Source organism: Calonectris borealis, chromosome 10 (assembly GCF_964195595.1).
Source record: "Calonectris borealis chromosome 10, bCalBor7.hap1.2, whole genome shotgun sequence".
NCBI lineage: Eukaryota > Metazoa > Chordata > Aves > Procellariiformes > Procellariidae > Calonectris > Calonectris borealis.
The window spans coordinates 8260277-8279351 of record NC_134321.1 but is presented as its reverse complement, the minus strand read 5'-3'; the positions used below and the strand labels follow the sequence as shown (position 1 = coordinate 8279351).

The following is a 19075-nucleotide window of genomic DNA, read 5'->3' as shown; positions in this document are numbered from 1 at the left end:
AAAATCACTCCAGTGACACAACTATGCTGGACACACACTTCCCGGCACTCTGCATCTACAGAGCTGCCTGTTTGGGGACTGCACTACTGCATCCTAGTACCAGCAGCTACTAAAATGCTTGTCCTCAGCCTGGAAAGCCAACCCTAGCACTACGCTAAGGACCAAGGTGACCACAGGCGGCTTCTCCTTTCAACAGCAAGGGAAGTCAGGCAACTGCATAACCTACTAGCATCAGTCCCTTGGAAGGCGCAGTCCCCGAAATACCTTTTTAATTCAGCTGCTATTTCACATGGGCTTAAATAAAAAGAAGAATACAGAGCGTGTGGATTAAAGGGCCAGTGATACTTCTTGTGCTGCCTGGGATTTGGAAAGCTGGAAGGGAGAGGTTTGGGAAGGCTTAGGAAACGTGATGGGTTTGGGAAGGAAGACGACTACAACCGGTGTTCCCCAGCCAATTTTACCAAGCTTTACCCTAATCCCAGCACTACCTCCACGCCTAGCTGAGGCAAACTGATGGTATTGCATAGGAACGCAGCAGAAAGGAGGCTCTGTGACCACTAGAAAATGATCCGTGGGTGAATCTACTCCCCTTAGTGGAATACTCACTATTGACATTAACGTTAAGACATAGTGCTGTAGGTTAGCTCCGTGGTAGGCGACCATCCTGCTGTCAGCCACCACCATCACTTCCACAAACCGAGGGTAGGAGAGAAACCGCTTTGTTCGTCTGTGACTCTTCTTTTCACTGATGTTCCCAGTCTTGTTGCTATCTGCAGAAAATGAATTCACTTCCAGGCTGTGTTTTAATGTCTCCATGTCAGATAATATGCTGCTTTCTGCCCACTGTCTTCTCCAGTGTTTCCGTTTGTTCTTTTTGTGACTGTGTTCGTGATCTATGATTAAAAAGCAGACAAAAACATCAAGTACATTCTGGAGTAGAATTAATACCACATGCACGTTATGTCAAAATACCTATTTATTTCAACCAAGAGTTAGCAGCCTTGTTCCAAACAGCTCACCAAAACAGAAGGACTATGTGGAAGCCCACCATGTAAGCCAATATCTAAGGCTTTTCTTAATTTTTAAAGGCTTAGGTAATCTTACTGAAGCCAATGGCACTTAAAGGCGGACGTTCACGTAAAGGCTTTCCTGCAGCAGAGCCGTCTCCTTGCTGGCGCAGGAGGGATGGAGCCTGGGCTGCAGTTCCGTTTAACGCGACGTGAGCCCGGTGATGGTAATTAGCCACCGCAGCGGCAGCGTGAGGATTCTGGGCACGTCCAAGGTGGCCAGGAAATCGCAGGAAACAAAGGTCCAAATCCTGTATTTCTAACTCAGGCATGAAGGACGGCAGGATTTGGCCTTCATAGCGAAGCAATTATATATGATTTATTTCTGTCTCTAACAATAACATGGCTGGGCTTCAATTCCCCCCCTCCCTTTATTATTCTGTGCTACGGGAATGGTAAAGGTCATCTAATAGCACAGCTGCCACTGGGTAAAGAATAGAATTCAGGAAGTTTCACATATACTGCTTTTGATATTCAATTAGGCCAAACATAAAAGCAGCCTGAAAATATACTCCATGCTAATACAAAGACGACAAAGTGAAGGGGGAGAACAGGCAAATAAAACATATGGAACGTGTACAATTAAGATTTACCATCTGATTAGTATGTAATTATAGCATTATTTAAATGTAAGAGCAAAATCAGTCTTATTTGATGCCACTTAATTTTTAATCAGTTCATCATAGGAAGTAGCTAATTGAATGTGATTCATCCACAAGAGACTGTTCGCTTCTGCATTTAATATAAAGCTAGATCTGAACTACTCATCTAAGACTCCAGGCTACAACCCTCACGCTCTTTGTAGCTTTAGTTTAATTTCGTCATGGTGGTGAAAAATATCACATTTCCTTATCTGACCCACTGAGTAGGTTAGAGGAAGCATAATATTAGGGAACAAAGGAATAGTCAATGCTCAAACAAGATTGAAATGATAGGAAACTTCTTAGCTATTTTTCCTGTGTAGTTTCCTTTTAGGATATTTTGTAATAACGTCCAAAAAAAGAAATATAAAATACATTCTCTAATATCAAGGCAGGCAAAGGGGTTCGGCCAGCTTCTACCTATCTGAAAAATACTATCCTTTTGCCCTATGTGTAAATAGGCAATAGAGTATTTAAGAATTAAATCCTCTTTACTCTGCACTACCTAAATCCTACAAATTCCCCTTTCTCGATATAGCCCAGACCACCTTAATACAGCAGAGAGTCCGCAGTTATTTGAGTAAGAATTCGAGAAAGCCAATGGCATTTGTGGTTATAATTGGATTGCCCTAGTTCCTCTGCACTAATCAATGCCCTTGTGTTGGCAAGGTTCTGCTCTCATGCTGGCACGGCTTCGTGGGCAACCGTGACATTATCCCGACTCGTTCAGTGCCAATCAGCGCGGGAAGCCAACTATGCATACAAATAACTTAAAGGTGAGAAGACGACCAGACCGAGGAGAAAGCGCTAACCTCAGGCCTTCAGTCAGTTCCCCTCCTCTCTGCACCCTCAGCCAGTCACTTAAATTTCTCTTTTAAACAACTAACTTCGAAAAGAAGCAGGTGCTCAAGGAAAAATGCGTTAAGGATGGGGAGATGCTCAACAGGGCTCGCGCGAGGCTGAAGGCAAGGCTGCGGTGCGAAGGCAGAGCTCTGCACCATCCACTGCCGCAGCTCTGCAGAGCCCCAAATGGGACCACGGGGCTCAAGCGTCTTCTCCTCCGACCAGCCTGGTAGAGGGAGGTTAGATGGCAAAAGAAGAGGGAAATGCAAAGGATTCTTTGAAGAGACACCTGTTATACAGGAGGTGTTTAAAAGAAATTAATTGATATCCACCAGGCTTGCACTGAAATCCTGCAGCCAGTGTTGTCACACGCTCAAAAAAACAAACCCACCCAAAAACCAGAGAGGTCCACGTGAAATGCCAGGTCTGGTTCCGAGAGCCCCGACCTGACCCACCACGCTGGAGAACCAGAGCCCAACACAGCCAGGTATGCCCAGCACAGCGGAAAAACTACCTTTCTTTCTGTTGCAGAAATCTGGCACGGTGTCAGAGAATCATTTAGGTTGGAAAAGACCCTTAAGATCATCAAGTCCAATCGTTAACCTTACACTGCCAAGTGTCGGTACCGTATCAGTGTACTTCCCCCGTCCAGCACACAAATCAAGTCAGCCACATCATCCCTTCAAAAACCAATGTATTTTTTTCCAGGTATGAAGTCACTCCAACGCTTACAGCACGCTATTTGGACAAGTCACATATAATATGTCGGCCAACCTAGTTGCTGTAAAACCAAGCACAAGTGCGTGGGGATACACTGCATGTAAAGCCACTCCTGGACTTTGATAGTAGTGAACCGTTATCTTCACCCATCTTTCTTGCATAGAACTACACTCAGAGATGGTGCACATTCAACTGTAAGAAATTAAACACTAATGGCAGCGTGCCGCTCTCAACTCATCCATAAAACCCTGACCAGTATTAACGGGAGTTGCACACAGGCACTGCCAGAACTCCACGTGCCCGATGCTGTTGATGTCTCACTCCGTTACGATGGCCACAACAGAAATGCTCTTACTGAACGGTGCAGCATGCTGCCATTTAACCAAGCAGAAGTGAAAATCTCTCACGTTACACAAGAAAACTGCAATTGTACAGCGACAGCTTCCTACTGCCACACACAACACCAAAGAAGGGTGTGATATTTTTCCACCTGGTTTTGCTTTTTTTTCTATTGTGTTAATATATTAACAGAAATCAGGAAGGAAAATGGTTTGCTTGGCAAGCTTTCAATCTCTACAAATGACCTGAAAAACATCTGCCTACACATGGCAGTAATTGGATGGGTTTAAGTAACAAAACATTTTCTTTAATTTGCAGAAAAAACAAAACGCCAATGAGTAGACAAACAGTTTAAAACCACGCAAGCTACAGATCAATAATTCAAGTACTAGGCAAACCTATGCACTGATTCAACAGTTAATATTCATTTAAGAGGTGGCTAAAAGGCTGCTGGAATAATGTCCATTTACTGCTTGTTTTACTAAGACAGCCTGAGGTGTTTGCACTGTCTTTAGACAAACCTGGAGGTGTATGTTCATTTTTTTTCCGCTTGGTTTCTTCTTTGTTACGTGGGACTTGAAAAGGAGACCCAATCCTGTGACAGGGATATTCCTTCCTGATGGCATCTTCCCACCCGTGCCATTGATTTTCGCTTGCGCAAGAAGCCTCAGCCCAGAGCCCATTGAGCTGACTTATGGATGATTCCTGCTGATTAATGGACTTGGGATCTATCCCCAAGGGAGAAGGCAGGGGAGACTCAGGCCCTACACGAGTACTTTGCCTGCATGAGAGGGTGACAGGGCAGAGCCAGGGACTGCTTTTGAAATAGTAGCTATTGTTATGCTAAAACCGAAAATGAAAAGAAAGAGCGATCGCTTATCCCAACGGTTCTAATCCTTTCCATTTCTACATTAACCTGTCCTTGGAATAGGAAGCAATTTGCACAATTAAATAAGACATGTGGCAATGCAAGCAGTTCCAGTTCAGCTCCAAGTTCATGAGAGCTGCACATAGCAGAGGAAAAAAAAAAAAAAAAAGAGGTGAGAGACAGCAAGGGGGGGGGGAGGCGGGGAAAAAATCTATTTCCCGAGCTAATAACATTAACATTCTTCCTGCTAGAAAAGGAGCATGGTCCTTTCAAACCAACTTACTATCATACCTTTTGTGAATGTGTGACCTAGGATTTTTAACACAAAGTTTGCGGCTCAGCGGTTGGCCCATGACACTCCTAGACCTGCTCTGATCCAGCTGCGCAGATGATAAAACCATCGTTTGGAAGTTAATTATTTATTGCACACCTCCATAAAGCAGATCAAAATTCAGCCGAGCTGCAGCCAGTCGGCGTGTGACCTGCCTCCCTCGACACGGGCAGGAGCCGCGGCAGCAAACCCTGCCCAAACGGTTTGGTACGAGCTCTGGCTACAGCTGGCTGGCCTGAATTTGCTGCCTGTGGCTGGTACAACAGCAGCCACTGAAGCGACTGCCATCGCTTGGAAAAGAGAGGCAAGAGGCAAAATGGATTTTCTTCATGCAGAGGACAGACTGGTTGAAATCAAACCACATTTTTAGGCTCTTCTTGCCAGGAAATGGGATGGAAGCCGGCTCCTCTTTAGGACCAAAACAGGTCCTAAGCTGGACCAAAGGATTTTTCTAGCCCTGGGTCTGTATTAATTCTATATCGATACGTTTTATATCTCTATCTATCTTCCAATGTAGATATATCTCAGATGAATTTGCATGAGGGCAAAGTCTCCTCTCTCTTACCGTTGGTGTGTTGTTGTGGCCAGCATAGCCCAGAGCTGAATGCTCCTTCGCTGCCGGCAGCTTCTCGCCCTGCTCGGACAACAGCCAGGGAAGGTAACGCAATGGGGGAGCAGCGACTGCCTTGCTCTGCACCACACTGAGATGACCAGTCCTATGAGCAGGATCAGTCCTGCCTTCCCTCTGGATAGCTCCTTGACTGTGCAATTGGAGCTGCTGCTATAGCTAGGAAGGGAAAATTGTCTTTATTGATAGAGGCAAGATCAATGACCTACATCAGAAGGGAAATGAAAGATCCAGGCCAGCGAGGATCTAAAGAGAAAGGTATTCTGCACTAAGGGTAAAAATGAAAGTTTGCTCGATTTATCTAATCTACAAACTGTCCAAAGTGTTCAAATGCAAATCAATCTGATCCCACTTAACAGATCAACTGGAGTTTCAACTTTCATGGGCAAGAGCTGGACAAAACCGCATAGATCAAATTTTCATGGTTGGAACTGTTGAAAATGCAGTAAAATATCAGACCTTTCACAGGTGCCACTATGAGAGCAATATGAAGGAACGAAACTTTAAATTTCCACGTTGTTCATACTTCCCTTTGAATTAGGAAACAATCTGGGCTCACAGGAGTTCCCTCCCAAACTGTTCCAGGAGAATCAAAATATTGGGCTTCTATAAAAAAATTTTCTTTGCTACTAAGAGAAATGTTTGCACGAACAAATCATAAGCCCTTATGACCCAGGCACACCTGCTCATTAATTTTCTTGCCTTCCTCCACTTTGAATTTTGCACATACACTTTACTAAGTAGCTTCCTAGATGTCCGACTGGAGCAACGTTCAGATCCTCAGAAAGGTCCATGTCCAGGAGCACCTGCTGCTGAAGTCAGCTGAAGCACAGAACCTGCGATTTGTGTTTGTAATATGTGAAAATACTCTAAAGCCAGCAAGCAACACTATAGAGGCATGAGCAGTTTAGACTGGCATGAAGCATCACTGATACCAAAATCAGCAGTCCCACCTTCATTCACCCACTGCAGCCTGTGCACCAGAGCAAGCAGGGTGGTGGCTTTGGCTATGGAGACTCCCTCCTTGGAGTGCTCAGGGTGATGCTGAATCCACCTATGTCTTTTGGGGTCATCCTGCCTTTCTTCCTGCTGCTTGAACCAGAGTGCTCGAGAATCACAGACTTGCAGTTAGCACCAATCAACTTCCCTTAGCAAGATAATATTCTGTTTTTATACCATGCAAACACCAAAGACCACACATACTCTAGACGTTTCCTTTCCTGATGATGTATGTGAGAATGCATTCCAGCTTTAAAGAATTTTTTTCTGCCTAAGGTAAAAAGTTGTATGTGAAACCTATCAATTTTGCACAGTAGACAGAAACTAGACTAATGAACAAACCAATAAATTGCCTCTTTAAGAGAGCAGATAGCAACACGTGAGCCGAGCGTGTGGCGGAAAATGATTCAAAATCATCTTACAGCCAAAATAACTAAATAACTGCATCTCACAACCGCAAGGCACAAAAGCACCATTGAACTGATACAAAATCAGTTTAAGGTATGGCTGACAAAGTTACAGTGCTGAAAAGTCACTGATACCAGTTCCATAATCCACTGGTTCAGGAAGAAAAATAAACTAGCCCTGTAAAATGACGGAAAAAGCCATGGCAAAATACCCTTGAAAACCATCCTGACACTACAAGGGGCTGGGCAGTTTGCTAAAATACATCCCAGTGTTTCACCTATGAGTAGACACACATCTGAGCCAGGTTGTGGGTCAAACCAGCAGGAATATACCCCAGGCACACTGACATACACCGGTGGCATTTCTGCACATCAGGAAAACAGCCAGGGCTGCTGCCTTCTGTGCTGCCTGGGCTAACTGAACCTATTTGCCTGCAGAGCTCTAGAGGTTGCGCTTGCTGAACCTGACTTCTGCCTTGCAAGCCACCTGAGCACCCAAACTCCTGTGCTTGTTTGCTTGCTCTTAACGCAACTTTCAATGCATAACAGTCGCAAGTACACCAACACATTATATGCACTCATATCTAGTGATACCTATAAGGTACCATGCCAACAAGAACAACACTGAGCTCACCACATCTTTGCACTGACACTCAGTAAAAGAGAAAAAATATCCATTAGAAAGAAAGAAACTTTGCCTAGCAATTGGCCACAGGGATGCTGGTAATGACAACAGAGGCACGGGGGAAGAGAAGTCCCAGAATAGTCAGCCTTTTTATTTTCAGTAGTATATGGCATAGGGTACAGATGAAAAGTACCAAAGTGATACCTCCCTGCTTCTCCCACCTGCCCTTCTTCAGCAGACGTCCACACAGACAATGTAAAAGTAGATGCAAAACTGCAAGTACATCTATTTTGATTCTAGGAGAATAATTAAACTCTAAGTTATATGTCTAAGTTATAAAACAATAACCAATCAATAATAATTTTGTTAGTCACAATCTTGGTCTTCCACTGTTAGGGAATTAAACTCTCTTACCAGATAGATGCTTGATACAACAAAATGCATGCACCTTGCTTATATCTCACATCGAGAAATTTTCACACCAAACCGCAATTACGGAATCTGTATCATTGGCTGCGATCAGTTTTTTTAACTGAAGTCAATCTAATACCTTATTTCACTTGCCAACACCACAGCAAGATAGCACAAACATGACAGCCAGATCCCTTTCCCAACTCAGTATGGGAAAAGCTCATGTTTGACATCCCAGGCCCATTTGACCAAGTACTAGCTGGCTGTTACTCTGCTATGACCTCAATAGGAAGCCAGAAATAGAATTAATTACATTAGCATATGGGTCTTGTGATGTAACTCTCTCGTTTGCTGGTTTTGGGAGGGAAGGAAACCTGAAATAATTACTATCTGACTATAAATTACATTTCCCTTCCTTAAAATAAGAAACTTTTCTGAGGGAAAGAACGAAGTCAATGTTTTACCCTGAGGCCAAAAGCAAAGCTGACAGCTTAAACAGACTTTTGAAAGAGCTCAAGGATTGCTCAACCTGGAAGCAAAGGCTTAGGAAAACCTCCCTGCAGATCTGCAACCCCACGGTTACGTGAGACCCAGCAGCACAGAATTTGCCTGAAGACCTGCCTGGAAACTAGACACCTAGAATGTGAAATACTGCTGGATGAAGGACTTGAAAACCAAAATAAGGTCACAGTTGGAAGCAAGACAAACAGTGCAAAAGAACTAGCAAAAATACAAAAGGGCTCTAGACCAACAGCTTGACTGCAAAGGATCAGGGATTTCACCATGGACCACTCACACGAGTACAAACATTGAGTCCTGTGGGAAAGGCATTCAAAGTTTCTGCCTCAAAACTGCTATAAAATAAGAATGTAACACGCATAAATGGTCTGTAGAATGAGTATGATATTTTCCACCTCTGGCCTGTTTGGCCCTGTTCCCCACCATTGCCAATGCTAACACTTCAAACCACAGCTCAGGCAGCAGCCAGAGCTCATCACCCACCTTGCACCAAGGGACAAAGTCAGGCTTCAGCCACGGTGCCAGACCCTCAACACCTTCCCCCAGGTCACCTCCCCGGTCACGATCTTGATAACACATTAACAATTCCATACCCTAGCAACCCCAACTCGGCCACCCCTTCCCATGCACGTGGGAACGCGGTGGCAGGACCATCTCCTGCTTGTGCCATGGGTTCACCAATGACTTTCCGTGCAGCTGGGTGGCACTGGGAGAGAGATGACAACCATCTGTAAGGGCTGAGCAGGCTGGTGCTAATTATCACGCAGGAACAGGATTGCAGTCATCGAGCTGGCAGCACCTCAAGACAGAGGGCAGCACTCCTCTGCTCTGGTGGCTCCCCAGTGTCACGTTCTGTGGGAAGGGTTGTTAAAGTTACTACGAAAGGGTAATCTATTACAAATTACTCATTAATGCAACTGAAAAAATCAGTATGCCTGTGTCACGCTAGCTCGGCAGCAAGACTCGGTTCATGCTGCCAGTTGGTCTTGTGCTTTTTCTTCTAACCTTCTCAACACGACTTACACACACAGAGCTTCTTTTCTCCTCCTCACCCGGAGGAGTACATGAGCTTTGCCTTTTTGGAGCTGCTGTGCCCGGCTGCACACATGCTGCCTCCCGAGTAGTCGAACTGCTTTAACACCTTGCAACTAAATACCCAGTTGCAAATTTGAGACCCTTTTGCGTCCGTTTCTGGCAGGTACTGGGACGCGCTGAGCCTCCGGGCTGTGCCCAGCGGCCATCTGTGCTGGTAACGCTTGGTGGTTTTTGGAAAGCAACCTCGGCAGCTGTGTCACCGGGCCTTCCCACCTCCGCCGGCAATGGTGGGGACGCAGCCGGCTCCGCACAGGTAAGGTCTGCTCCGTCCCGCACTCCTCTGAGCCCGCTTCCAAAATCGCACCACCGCAGCGCAAATTGCTGGAAGGCCTCTTTGCTGGCTACGGCCCCTTTGGCTCTCCTCCAGAAACAGAAAAAGCTCTAATCGTCTTCCTACTAGCTTGGCACCATCGGAGTGTTATTGCTGCTTCCGCATGAGGAGTTTTGCCCGCGGTGGATATTCCCGCTTTAAGCGCTCTCATTAAGGAGGCAGGACTTTGGGCAAGGTCCTCACAGGCAGCCCCAGAGCCCGCGTCTAGCACCAGCCTCAGGACGGGCACGGCTGACCAGCCACAAGTCACGGGACCAGCTAGCGCTCGCTACATATTCAGCCCTTGATTTATTCATCTCAGCCACAGACAGGCCTTGAATATAAAAGAATTATGAAAAATGAGGCAAGAGCAGGGAGGGATTTAACTAATGAAGCTGGGAAGGAAACGGAAAGCACAGAGCAGGAGAGCAGAAAAGCGAACGCAGTGGGAACAAAGAAGGAGCTGCCCAAGAGTTCGTTCGGGAGTCCTGCACTGGGGTCCCAGTCAAAGCTGCAAGGAATTTGCAAAGTTTGGAGCAATTAAATAGCTGAGCATGCAGCAGAAGCGGGGAGATGAGAAAGCCCAACTCCTGCATTTATACTCATGGCCAGAGGGCAATTGTGGCTCCGAGCCACCAGGCAGGTGGAGGCCACATTTGTCTCAGAACAAGGGTGGCCACAGACAGAATGATTGGGTAAGATTCAGTAAAAGGCTAAAGCTCTTACAAAACCAAACAAAACTGGAAAAGAAGAGCTCCAGAGAAGACAACAACCAAAATATACGTATAAACATATCAATGACAAAAAATGCGGGAAACGTGAGAGAAAGGAGAGGCAGCAGAAAGGGACGCGAGACGCAGAGCAAGAGGTGGCCTGAAGGGGTTTATTTAGAGGCCCTGTTGGTATCTGGAGCTGACATCTCTCTGCAAGACCAAACCTTCGGGGTTTCACATGGAAACGGGTGGGTAGGGCTCGCTGGTCTGCTCCTGGCGGGAGGTCAGACTGGACGGGGGGGCTGGAGAGCTGCTGCCGGCCTCCCGAAGCCCAGCAGGATGCAGCTACACGCCTTTTATCATCGGGGTCAGATTGTTCCTCCACGGGACGCAGGAAAGCTCCGCTCTCCAGCTTCCAATGAGCCACTTCCTTTTCTTCTTTTTTTAGGATCAGAATTTCTTTTCTCTTCCTCTTCCACCTCAAAAAAAGTGGACATTTCATAATTTGGATCGGAAGAGCTTGCTATCGTGAAGCAATGGGTGGTAGCGGCGCTGCACCTAGTGACATCATGCCGTCAGCCTTGCCAAGTCTTCATCCCGTCAGGGCTATTCAGTAAAACACAACTAATTATTCTGCCAGATCCTGGACCAGATGACAAATTGATTCACGGTACTAACTAAAAGAAGGGAAGGAGGAGAAATTGCACCATTTCCTATGACTGAAACTACATTAACCCGTTACCCCAAGGAAAACTTTGTCAAAAGTTTTTATTGCGGCAGTTGAGCTATACGCCAGACGGCTGAAGTGCATTGCCAGGAGACCCCGGTGTTGGGCTATGAAAGTTCATATGCAGAGCAAGGTTTGCATTCGATATCCATCAGGATTCAGAGGAGAAAGATCTTTTTTCAGAACATCTGCAGAGTATCTCATATGTCAGAGGACTTAAAATTGTTATCAGAAACTGCTAATTAAAACTTAACAAAATCAAATACCTGTTTTTCTAAGCTGATCTGAGGATGCTGAAAACTAAAAGTAACACCAGGGAGACCGCTGGAAATGAAAGCTTTTACTCAATCTGTCAGTCAACTCACAAGGGAAACTTTTCCTGGATACTGCGAGAAGTCTGTAATTACATCATCATGGCAAGGGCACACCAGTATGTTGCTTATTAATCATTTCCAGGAAGACAACTATCAGAAAGCCATTCTTAATAGCACCACCGCCCGGCAACGCAGGCTCCCTTGCTCACTGCAGGGTGGGTACTTCAGATTTCCCTCGCATGAATTTCCTCTTTGAGCAAATTTCAATCCCTGCCAGAAGCCTGCGATGCAAACGCACCTTTTCACACGTTCTTCTGACAAAACGCTAGATTCACACAACGCCCTACAGCTATAACAAACTCTCGAATTCTCATGAAACTATTCTTCTCTGGTAGGAGTGACAGATGCACCCCACCCAAAACAGTGAGTGCTCCTAGATTTTGCTCCAAAGACACGTGAGATACCATCTCTCCACCGGACGTAACCCCAGGGGGAACACCAAGGTTCAGCATTGCCCAAGCTGCCCTGCACTTGCTCCTTAAATGAAGTGACCAAGACTTGTTCACCAAACACGTATGACCAAAGCATCGTTCCCTTTCAAAAACTTGGACAACAGTGAAAGGGAGAGGGAGAGGTGGAGGGGAAGAGGACAGGAGGACAAGTAAGACTGTCATACCTATCTGGAACCCTTATGCATGTATTTGAGAGGCTAGACCTCCTCTCTCCACTATATGAAGTAACTAAGAAGAGCAAGGAAACAAAGACAAGCAAGAAGCAAAGCATGTTGGAAAAGAGGAGAAAGAGATATACACCATGTAGGTAACATCATGGATGGGGTATTATTCTTGTGAATCATGATCCAGAAGAATAATACCCTAAATGGAAGCTACGATACACGTAAGTGGGGTGAAATACAGCAGACTGTTACAACAGCGCGCAGTAAAGTCCACAAGCGAATGTCAGAGCCCTCCCAGCTACCTTTGATTCAATGAGTCCTGTGATCTGCTGCTCCGTTCCTCCAAGGGCTACTGATGCAATGTGCCAGATTCCATGTTTCTTTCCAACTGTTCTGAGTCTCCTGCATCTGATCTCAAAGAAGGGAGCAGAAACAGCTGGAAGAGAGAAACCAGAATGGCATAGTCCAGCAGCAACCCTTGGAAGAACAAACAACGACAGCCTTGTGAGAGGTACCATTGTCCCCCAGCACACTTGTTTGCATGTAGACATGTATCCACATGTCTTCTAGAAGAAGAAACACGTGTCGCTAGTGCATCAGCTCTGGCCGGTCACAGAGCACCAGAGCATCTTCTGACTTAGTGCGATCAGTGCAAGCTGAACAGACCGACAGCTCAACAGCACAGCCGCGATCCGCAGTCATGGGTGCCAAACAAGTCACGCGTGCTAAATGCAGTTTAAGTTTGGCACCATGCTTCTCCTCCAGTGGTACCTTTATTCCCTGAGCAACTCCACCTACTTTGCAGCACATGAGCAGCTTGCAGCCCACGCAAGGGAAGCCAGTCAAGGTCTACTCTGTTTAGGCTTTACAGCTCCTGTAGATCTAGCTGCAGGCCAAAGGAGGAGGGCAAAACAGCAGGTGAAACAGGAGACCGAAGAAATAAGCTTCTTCAGAGAGAACTTAGGTATTTGCTGCCAAAGGAGAGGATTAGTTGTGAAAATCAGGAAGTCAACGAAGCAGAGAGCAGCAGGAGGCCACTGCAGATAATAGGGACAGTAGGAGCAAGGCTATAGCTCACCAAGGCACGCGAAGGGGAGATAAAAAGGCTTGTGCTCTTTCATATGTGCAAAGACTAGAAAGAGGGAGCGAGGAGGTCAGGGAGATGGTGCTGGTGGAGGAAGGGCCACGAGTTAAAAAAAGCCTTTGAAAATGAACCACAGAAAAGTGATTAATAAGGGAAGAACTGTCAGGGTTGGTGTTAGGACCTTCTCATTTCCACTAGAAAGAAATAAGACATTGTAACTCACAACCAGATTTGGGGAGAAAAGACCAGAAGCACAGCAAGACCAAGACAGAAGGAAGTCATTTAAAGGACAGAAACAGAATTTCAGACAGAAAGCAAATCAGATTAGGATGGTTAGGAATTACACGCAGGAGAGGACAGAAAGCAAGTTTAAAGGCTCATGGGATATTTAGGGCAAGACAGCCCAAAGGATCTCTTGCCAGCCTTACAGCAGGGATGAAATGGAAACCGTAACATTTTTCCTGACCGCAACTTCCTTATAACCGATTACTAGAGAGCACAGGCACACCACGTCTCTCCAGGACAGCAGTACCACCGCCAGCCCGGTCCTAGCGCACGCGGTGCCATTTCTAGAGGGATCCCTCAACTCCACATCCCTTCTGCCCCACACAAACCTACTAATTACTACAAATTAGTTCCCTTTCGTAAGTGCCGAGTCATCAAGGACAGTAACAAGACGAGTACCTGGAGTATCGCAAGTCTGCCTGTCCCCTGAAGAGCTGGTTGGAGGTGTCCGGTGTCGGTAGACTAGATGTGGTTTATTGTGCTCTTCTTCATACTCCTGTTCTTCAAGCGATAGCAGCGGCTCTACGAAATAGTCCCCATCGTCAGATTTGAATGTGCCTAGCTGAGAGGGACCAGAGAGGAACAGGCGGTCAGCTTCGGGCGATGACAAACCACGGAGCAGGACTACCCAACAAAATGAGTGGTTAACGAGGGCAGTGCACGAATGCCCGGTTCTGCAGCGACCCCTGCGAAGGCAGGGGCTGGAACTCCAGCTCCCGTCACACCGCTCGCACCCACACCGGGCTGCACTGCTCCCTGCAGTCATCCTGCTGGAACGCACGGAAAGCGAATTACTAATCCATAGACAGGGAGTATGGGAGGGGGATGTCTGCCAGACCCCATCCCCATACCAGTGACATTTACCAAGCCACCCCTGCCAAAGGGGAGATGGTGCTGCAGCGTGCTGCAGGCCTCAATGCAACCCCATCATGTTGTGCTGGTTTTCATACAGCAGCTCTCCCTGAAACAAGCTTTAAACCCATGTGTAAGGACCAGAGGGAGGTGTCCAGCCAGTGAAATCCCTGCTTATGAGAAGACACCGACACTCCTAGCTGCACGTGACTATAATTTGGCGGGTAAATAAAAGATATCCAAGACAAAAAACATCCTGCAGCCATCCTAGACTGGGAAGCATAACCGGTAACCAGGAGGGAGGCCTGCCTGGTCACACACACATGCACTAGCCTGGGTGAACATGCTCACCCAGGAGAGCTCCTGGACCAGATGGAGGCCAGCAGAGACCTCACAAGGGAGCACCTGGGACAGGCACCCCGGGGTGCTGGAAGGCACCAGGGCAGATGGAAGGGTCAGCTCTGCTCCTCCCTTTGCCAATATCCCCCTGCACAGAAGGGCCCCCGGACGGCAGGAAAGGCAGCCGGGAAGCCTGCCTTCACCTCTGCTCGGGCCGTGCCCCCGCCCCGGGGGGCAGGACGGCTCTGGGGTCAGCGCTGCTGGGGAGCCCCCAGTCATCCCTCTGCAGCCCTCGCCGGCACCCCGCGGGCAGGAGGGTGTCCATGCCCGGGGTCTGCGGCCGCTGCCCTCCCCCCCGGGGTGCCGCTGGGTGGCAGTTTTTCTCCCAAAACCCGCGGAGCAGGAGGGGTCCTCCCCGCTGCCGGAACCCGACGGAATAATAAAAGCGGGGTGGGAGAAACCCCCGATCGGGGCGAGCCGGAGCCGCCAGCCCCATCCCGGAGCCGGGGGGCGGGGGGAAGGGGCCGTCCCCATCCCTCTGCCCACCCTCCCTCGCCCTGCTCCTCCTCCTCGCTTCCGCCCCGGCGCGCCGCGGCTGGGCGCCCGGCGGGGCCGGGGCCGGAGCCGGGAGCGGGACGCGGGTCTCACCATCCCGGAGCAGAGGCTGATGACGGCGGTGTGCCGCGGGCGGGCGTTGACGTGCCCCCGGTAGAAGCAGTGCTTCACGTCGGCGTCGGCCGCCTCGGCGTAGAGACGCCGCTGGTCGGCGGCGGGCTCTCCCAGGAGGCTGACGGTGAAGAGCGGGGCGATGAAGGCCGAGCTGGCCGTCAGGTTGAAGAGGAACTGCTGCCCGAAGGCGGAGAGCCTGTAGTGCGCCTTGGGGGAGGCGGCGGCCGTCCAGGCGTCGGGGGCAGCGCTGGTGCTCCGCCGCCGCCGCCTGAAGTGGACATCGGTGGGGAAGGGCTCGCCAAACTCATTCACCCGGGTAGGAGTGACGATCTCGTACTCGCTGAGCTTCTCCAGCAGCTTGGCTGCAAGGGAAGAGAAGCACATGCCGCTGAGCGGGGAGGCCGAGCCTCCCCACCCTCCCGGGGGGCAGCAGCCCAGAACCCCCCGCCGGCTCCCCCACCCCTCCCCGAGAACCCCCTTACCTTGCCTGGGGTGCAGCTTCTGCCTCCTCGCTCCTATCCTCAAGCCGTCGATGAAGAGCGTGGTGAGTGCCAGCGCCAGCGGCGCCAGCTGCATGGTGCTGCGCGCTGTCCTCAGAGGAGAGCAGCCTTCCCCCGCTTTCCTCGGGCTCTTCTTTTCCTCCTGCTTTTTCCTCCCTTTCCCTTTTTTTTCCTTTTTCTTTTTCGCCCCCTTTCTCCCCCCTCCCCGCCCCCCGGTGCGCTGCCGGGGGGAAGGCGCTGGAGCCGGGCGGTGTTAGGGGCGGGCGGGCCGGCGGGGCGCGGGGCGCCGGGGGCCGCGCATGGTGCGCGGGGGCGGACGGGCCGGGACCGACGGGCCGGGACGGGGGAGCCGGCCGCCCGCCCGCCTGCCTGCTCTCCCTCGCTTTCCGCCTCTCCCCCCGTCGGGCTGGTGGACGGGGCGCTCCCGGGAGCCAATTTAAGGGGGCGGGCTCCATAGATCAAGCAGGAGAAAAGATCCCGCCCTGCAGGAGCAGGGACAGCCCTTCCTCCTCTCCCCCCCTTCCCACCCTTCCAACATGTCACTTTCTTTCATTCCCGAGGAACGCCGGAATCGCAGGTTTTCGCCAAGAAAAGCCCTCGCTGTGGCTGGACGGGGCGGGCGGGGGGGGGCCGAGCCGCGGCCCCGCAGCCCCGGCCCGGGCGGCCGCAGCCGCTCCCCGCCGGCTCCTTGGCAAAGTGGTTTTAAAAACGCGAAGTGGCCCGGGCAGAGCGGCACCGGCTGCTGCCTGCGCTGCCAGGGCCCGGGGGGAAGAGGCACTTTGTTACTCACCGGGAGGAGAGCCGAGTTTTCGTGCATAATTGATGATTTTCCCTCTTTTTTTTTTTTTTTTCAAGACAGCTCAAAGAAGCGTACCAACAATCGAAGAATCCCCCGTGTGACACTTCTTACAGCAGTTGTTTTCATCTGCATTTCTCAGATATGAGGCACTTGAAGCAACTTTAGAGTTATTTTTATGTTGTGCAGTTTTCAGGCATCATGGGGGAAAAGAAAGATTATTTCCTTATCTGAGTTTATTTTGGTTTTGTTTGGAAGTTTTCTATAAAAATTTAAAGCTAAACCTAATTAAGCATTGTCTTCTACCCTTCCTCAAACCAAAACCTAAACCCTTGGTTTTGTTTTGTTTGTTTTTTTTTTTCCAAAATGAGGAAAAATGCAATGAACTTTAAAGCCTGTAGGCAAGGCAAAAGAAAATAGATGGTTGATAGTTCAGATTTGCACTTCCATAGAAAATTTCAAGGTTCTGTACTTTCCTCACTCAACTTTGGGACAAAGAACAGAAATACCAGTATTTTCTGCAGAAAGGCAAAGCTTTTAAAAAAAAAAAATCATTTCAGAATCCACTTCTGGGTAGAAGAGCACCTCCTGGCTCTTCTAAGCTAACTGATGAAGCCTTACAAACCTCAACCGTTAGCAGTAAATTATTAATTTCGTGCAATGAATATAAAACTCAAAGTAAGCAAAGCATCGCCTGCAAAGCCATGCGTCTGACTCTGCGGCCAGCTGGCCAGGGCTGGGAGGGCTGCTGGGCAGGCCCTCAGCTGAGCACATGCAGGAATCTCGACGTTGGTGGAGACCCAAGTCAGCACACCTTTAGGGCAAGGTGTAATGGCACATAACCTCCCAGCATGACATTATGCCCACACTTATAAACCATGTTTAAGTCTAGGATGCTTACAGTAAGATAACTCACCCATATTGGCTTCAGGGGCTTGGCAAAGCCAGGCTGCTTCCAGACTTGAGTTGCCTCGTGCGCAGTCAGCTCCGACAGCGGCGTTGGGTCGTCTTAGCCTTAGAAGCCTTAGGGCTGGCGTGAGCACGGCCACGGCTGCCTGATGTCCCCCAGTTCTGGGGAGCAGAGGTGTCTCCCTGCTTCCATTGTGGGTGTGTAGGAGCAGTGACGTGCCCATTCTGGTAGGTGTCATCTACTGCCAGGAGCAGCTCTTCCCAATAACCAAATGTGGTTGTATCTTCATGCACTCACCTGTTTACGAGCGAGCCTGGACCAGATTTGCTTTTAATGCTGCAAAGGGCCTGCAGAGTAACATCTTCCTATCTTAGCAGCTAATTGCTTGCTCATGCACGCACATTAAGAAAGAAATCCTCAGAAGAGGAGAAAGACCAAACTATTCTAAAATAACTTCAATCTGCAAAGCTTGCTGGGGTTTCCACGCATCCCCCCCCGGTCCCACACTGAACTGTGTCCTGACTGAGTTGGAAAAGCCACCGAGGTCCTTGGGCTGCTGGATAAACAAAAAGAGGAATCTCCTAACATCATCACATAGCAGCCCAGGCTTCCCTCCAGGTGCGTTTTCTTGCTCCGATTCTTTTCTTCGGGCTTTCTCTGTCTCATCGTCAAATAAATGACCTAAGTCATAGCAGGAGTAATATCTGCTCCCTGAGCTGTGGTGCGGCTCCGCAGGGCAAGTGGGAGCACCCTGTACGTTACTGAACCCCTGACAGTCTTCCAGCGCCTTTCCACAACTTCCACATGCGCCCCAAACCTTTGGGACTTCATGAGGAGAGGGATACAGGGTGCTCGAGCTGGGGATACGGCTCCAGAAGTCATAGCAGGGGAGGGGGAGGCCGTATCGTCCACTCAGGTGGGTGCGGACACGTATCCCAGGAGTGCCGGGGCGAGCCGGCACTGCCAGTTGGGTGTGTTGAGCGATATGAAGCTGCCGGTCAGCAAAGGGGGAGTGAAGAAAAGTGAACTGAGTTGCCTGAGGAAGGAGAGAGTGAAAAGCTGAGCATAGCATTAGAGCTGACTCAGAGGGGAGCGGAGGAGGCTCTCGTGGAGCTAGTCCTGCCGGTGTCCTGGGGGAGAGGGGTGCAGCCTTCGCTCATCTCCTCGTCCTCAGATCAGGATGGTGTTGGGAAACAGGTCTGCTGCTGGTTTATCTGGGTTGCAGAGTGCCCCAGGGCAGCCGCCGTCCCCGTTTCACAAGCGTCCCGCACCCCACCGCTCCCAGCCTCAGCATCTCCTTGTGCCAGGTCCGGTGCTGGTGGGAGCTGCCTTGCTCCTCTTCAGCTCACTGACACAGCAAAACCTATCAAAGCTTTGCGTTTTTTGCTTACTTAGTTTTCTACAAGG

At 49.2% G+C, this 19075-nt stretch overlaps 1 protein-coding gene across 1 annotated transcript in view; it reads right to left on the bottom strand.

Annotated features, from left to right (window-relative positions):
* Positions 1-16397, bottom strand: part of ADAMTS9 (ADAM metallopeptidase with thrombospondin type 1 motif 9) — an 83503-nt gene extending 67106 nt beyond the window's left edge. Inside the window, exons 1-4 of the mRNA XM_075158694.1 lie at positions 15945-16397; positions 15442-15824; positions 14002-14164; positions 607-893 (exon numbers count right to left, since the gene is read on the bottom strand). Of these exons, the coding sequence (XP_075014795.1) occupies positions 607-893; positions 14002-14164; positions 15442-15824; positions 15945-16038 (927 nt within the window). The 5' untranslated portion in view covers positions 16039-16397. The remainder of the gene's footprint in view (positions 1-606; positions 894-14001; positions 14165-15441; positions 15825-15944) is intronic.
* Between the last annotated feature and the right edge of the window lie 2678 nt (positions 16398-19075).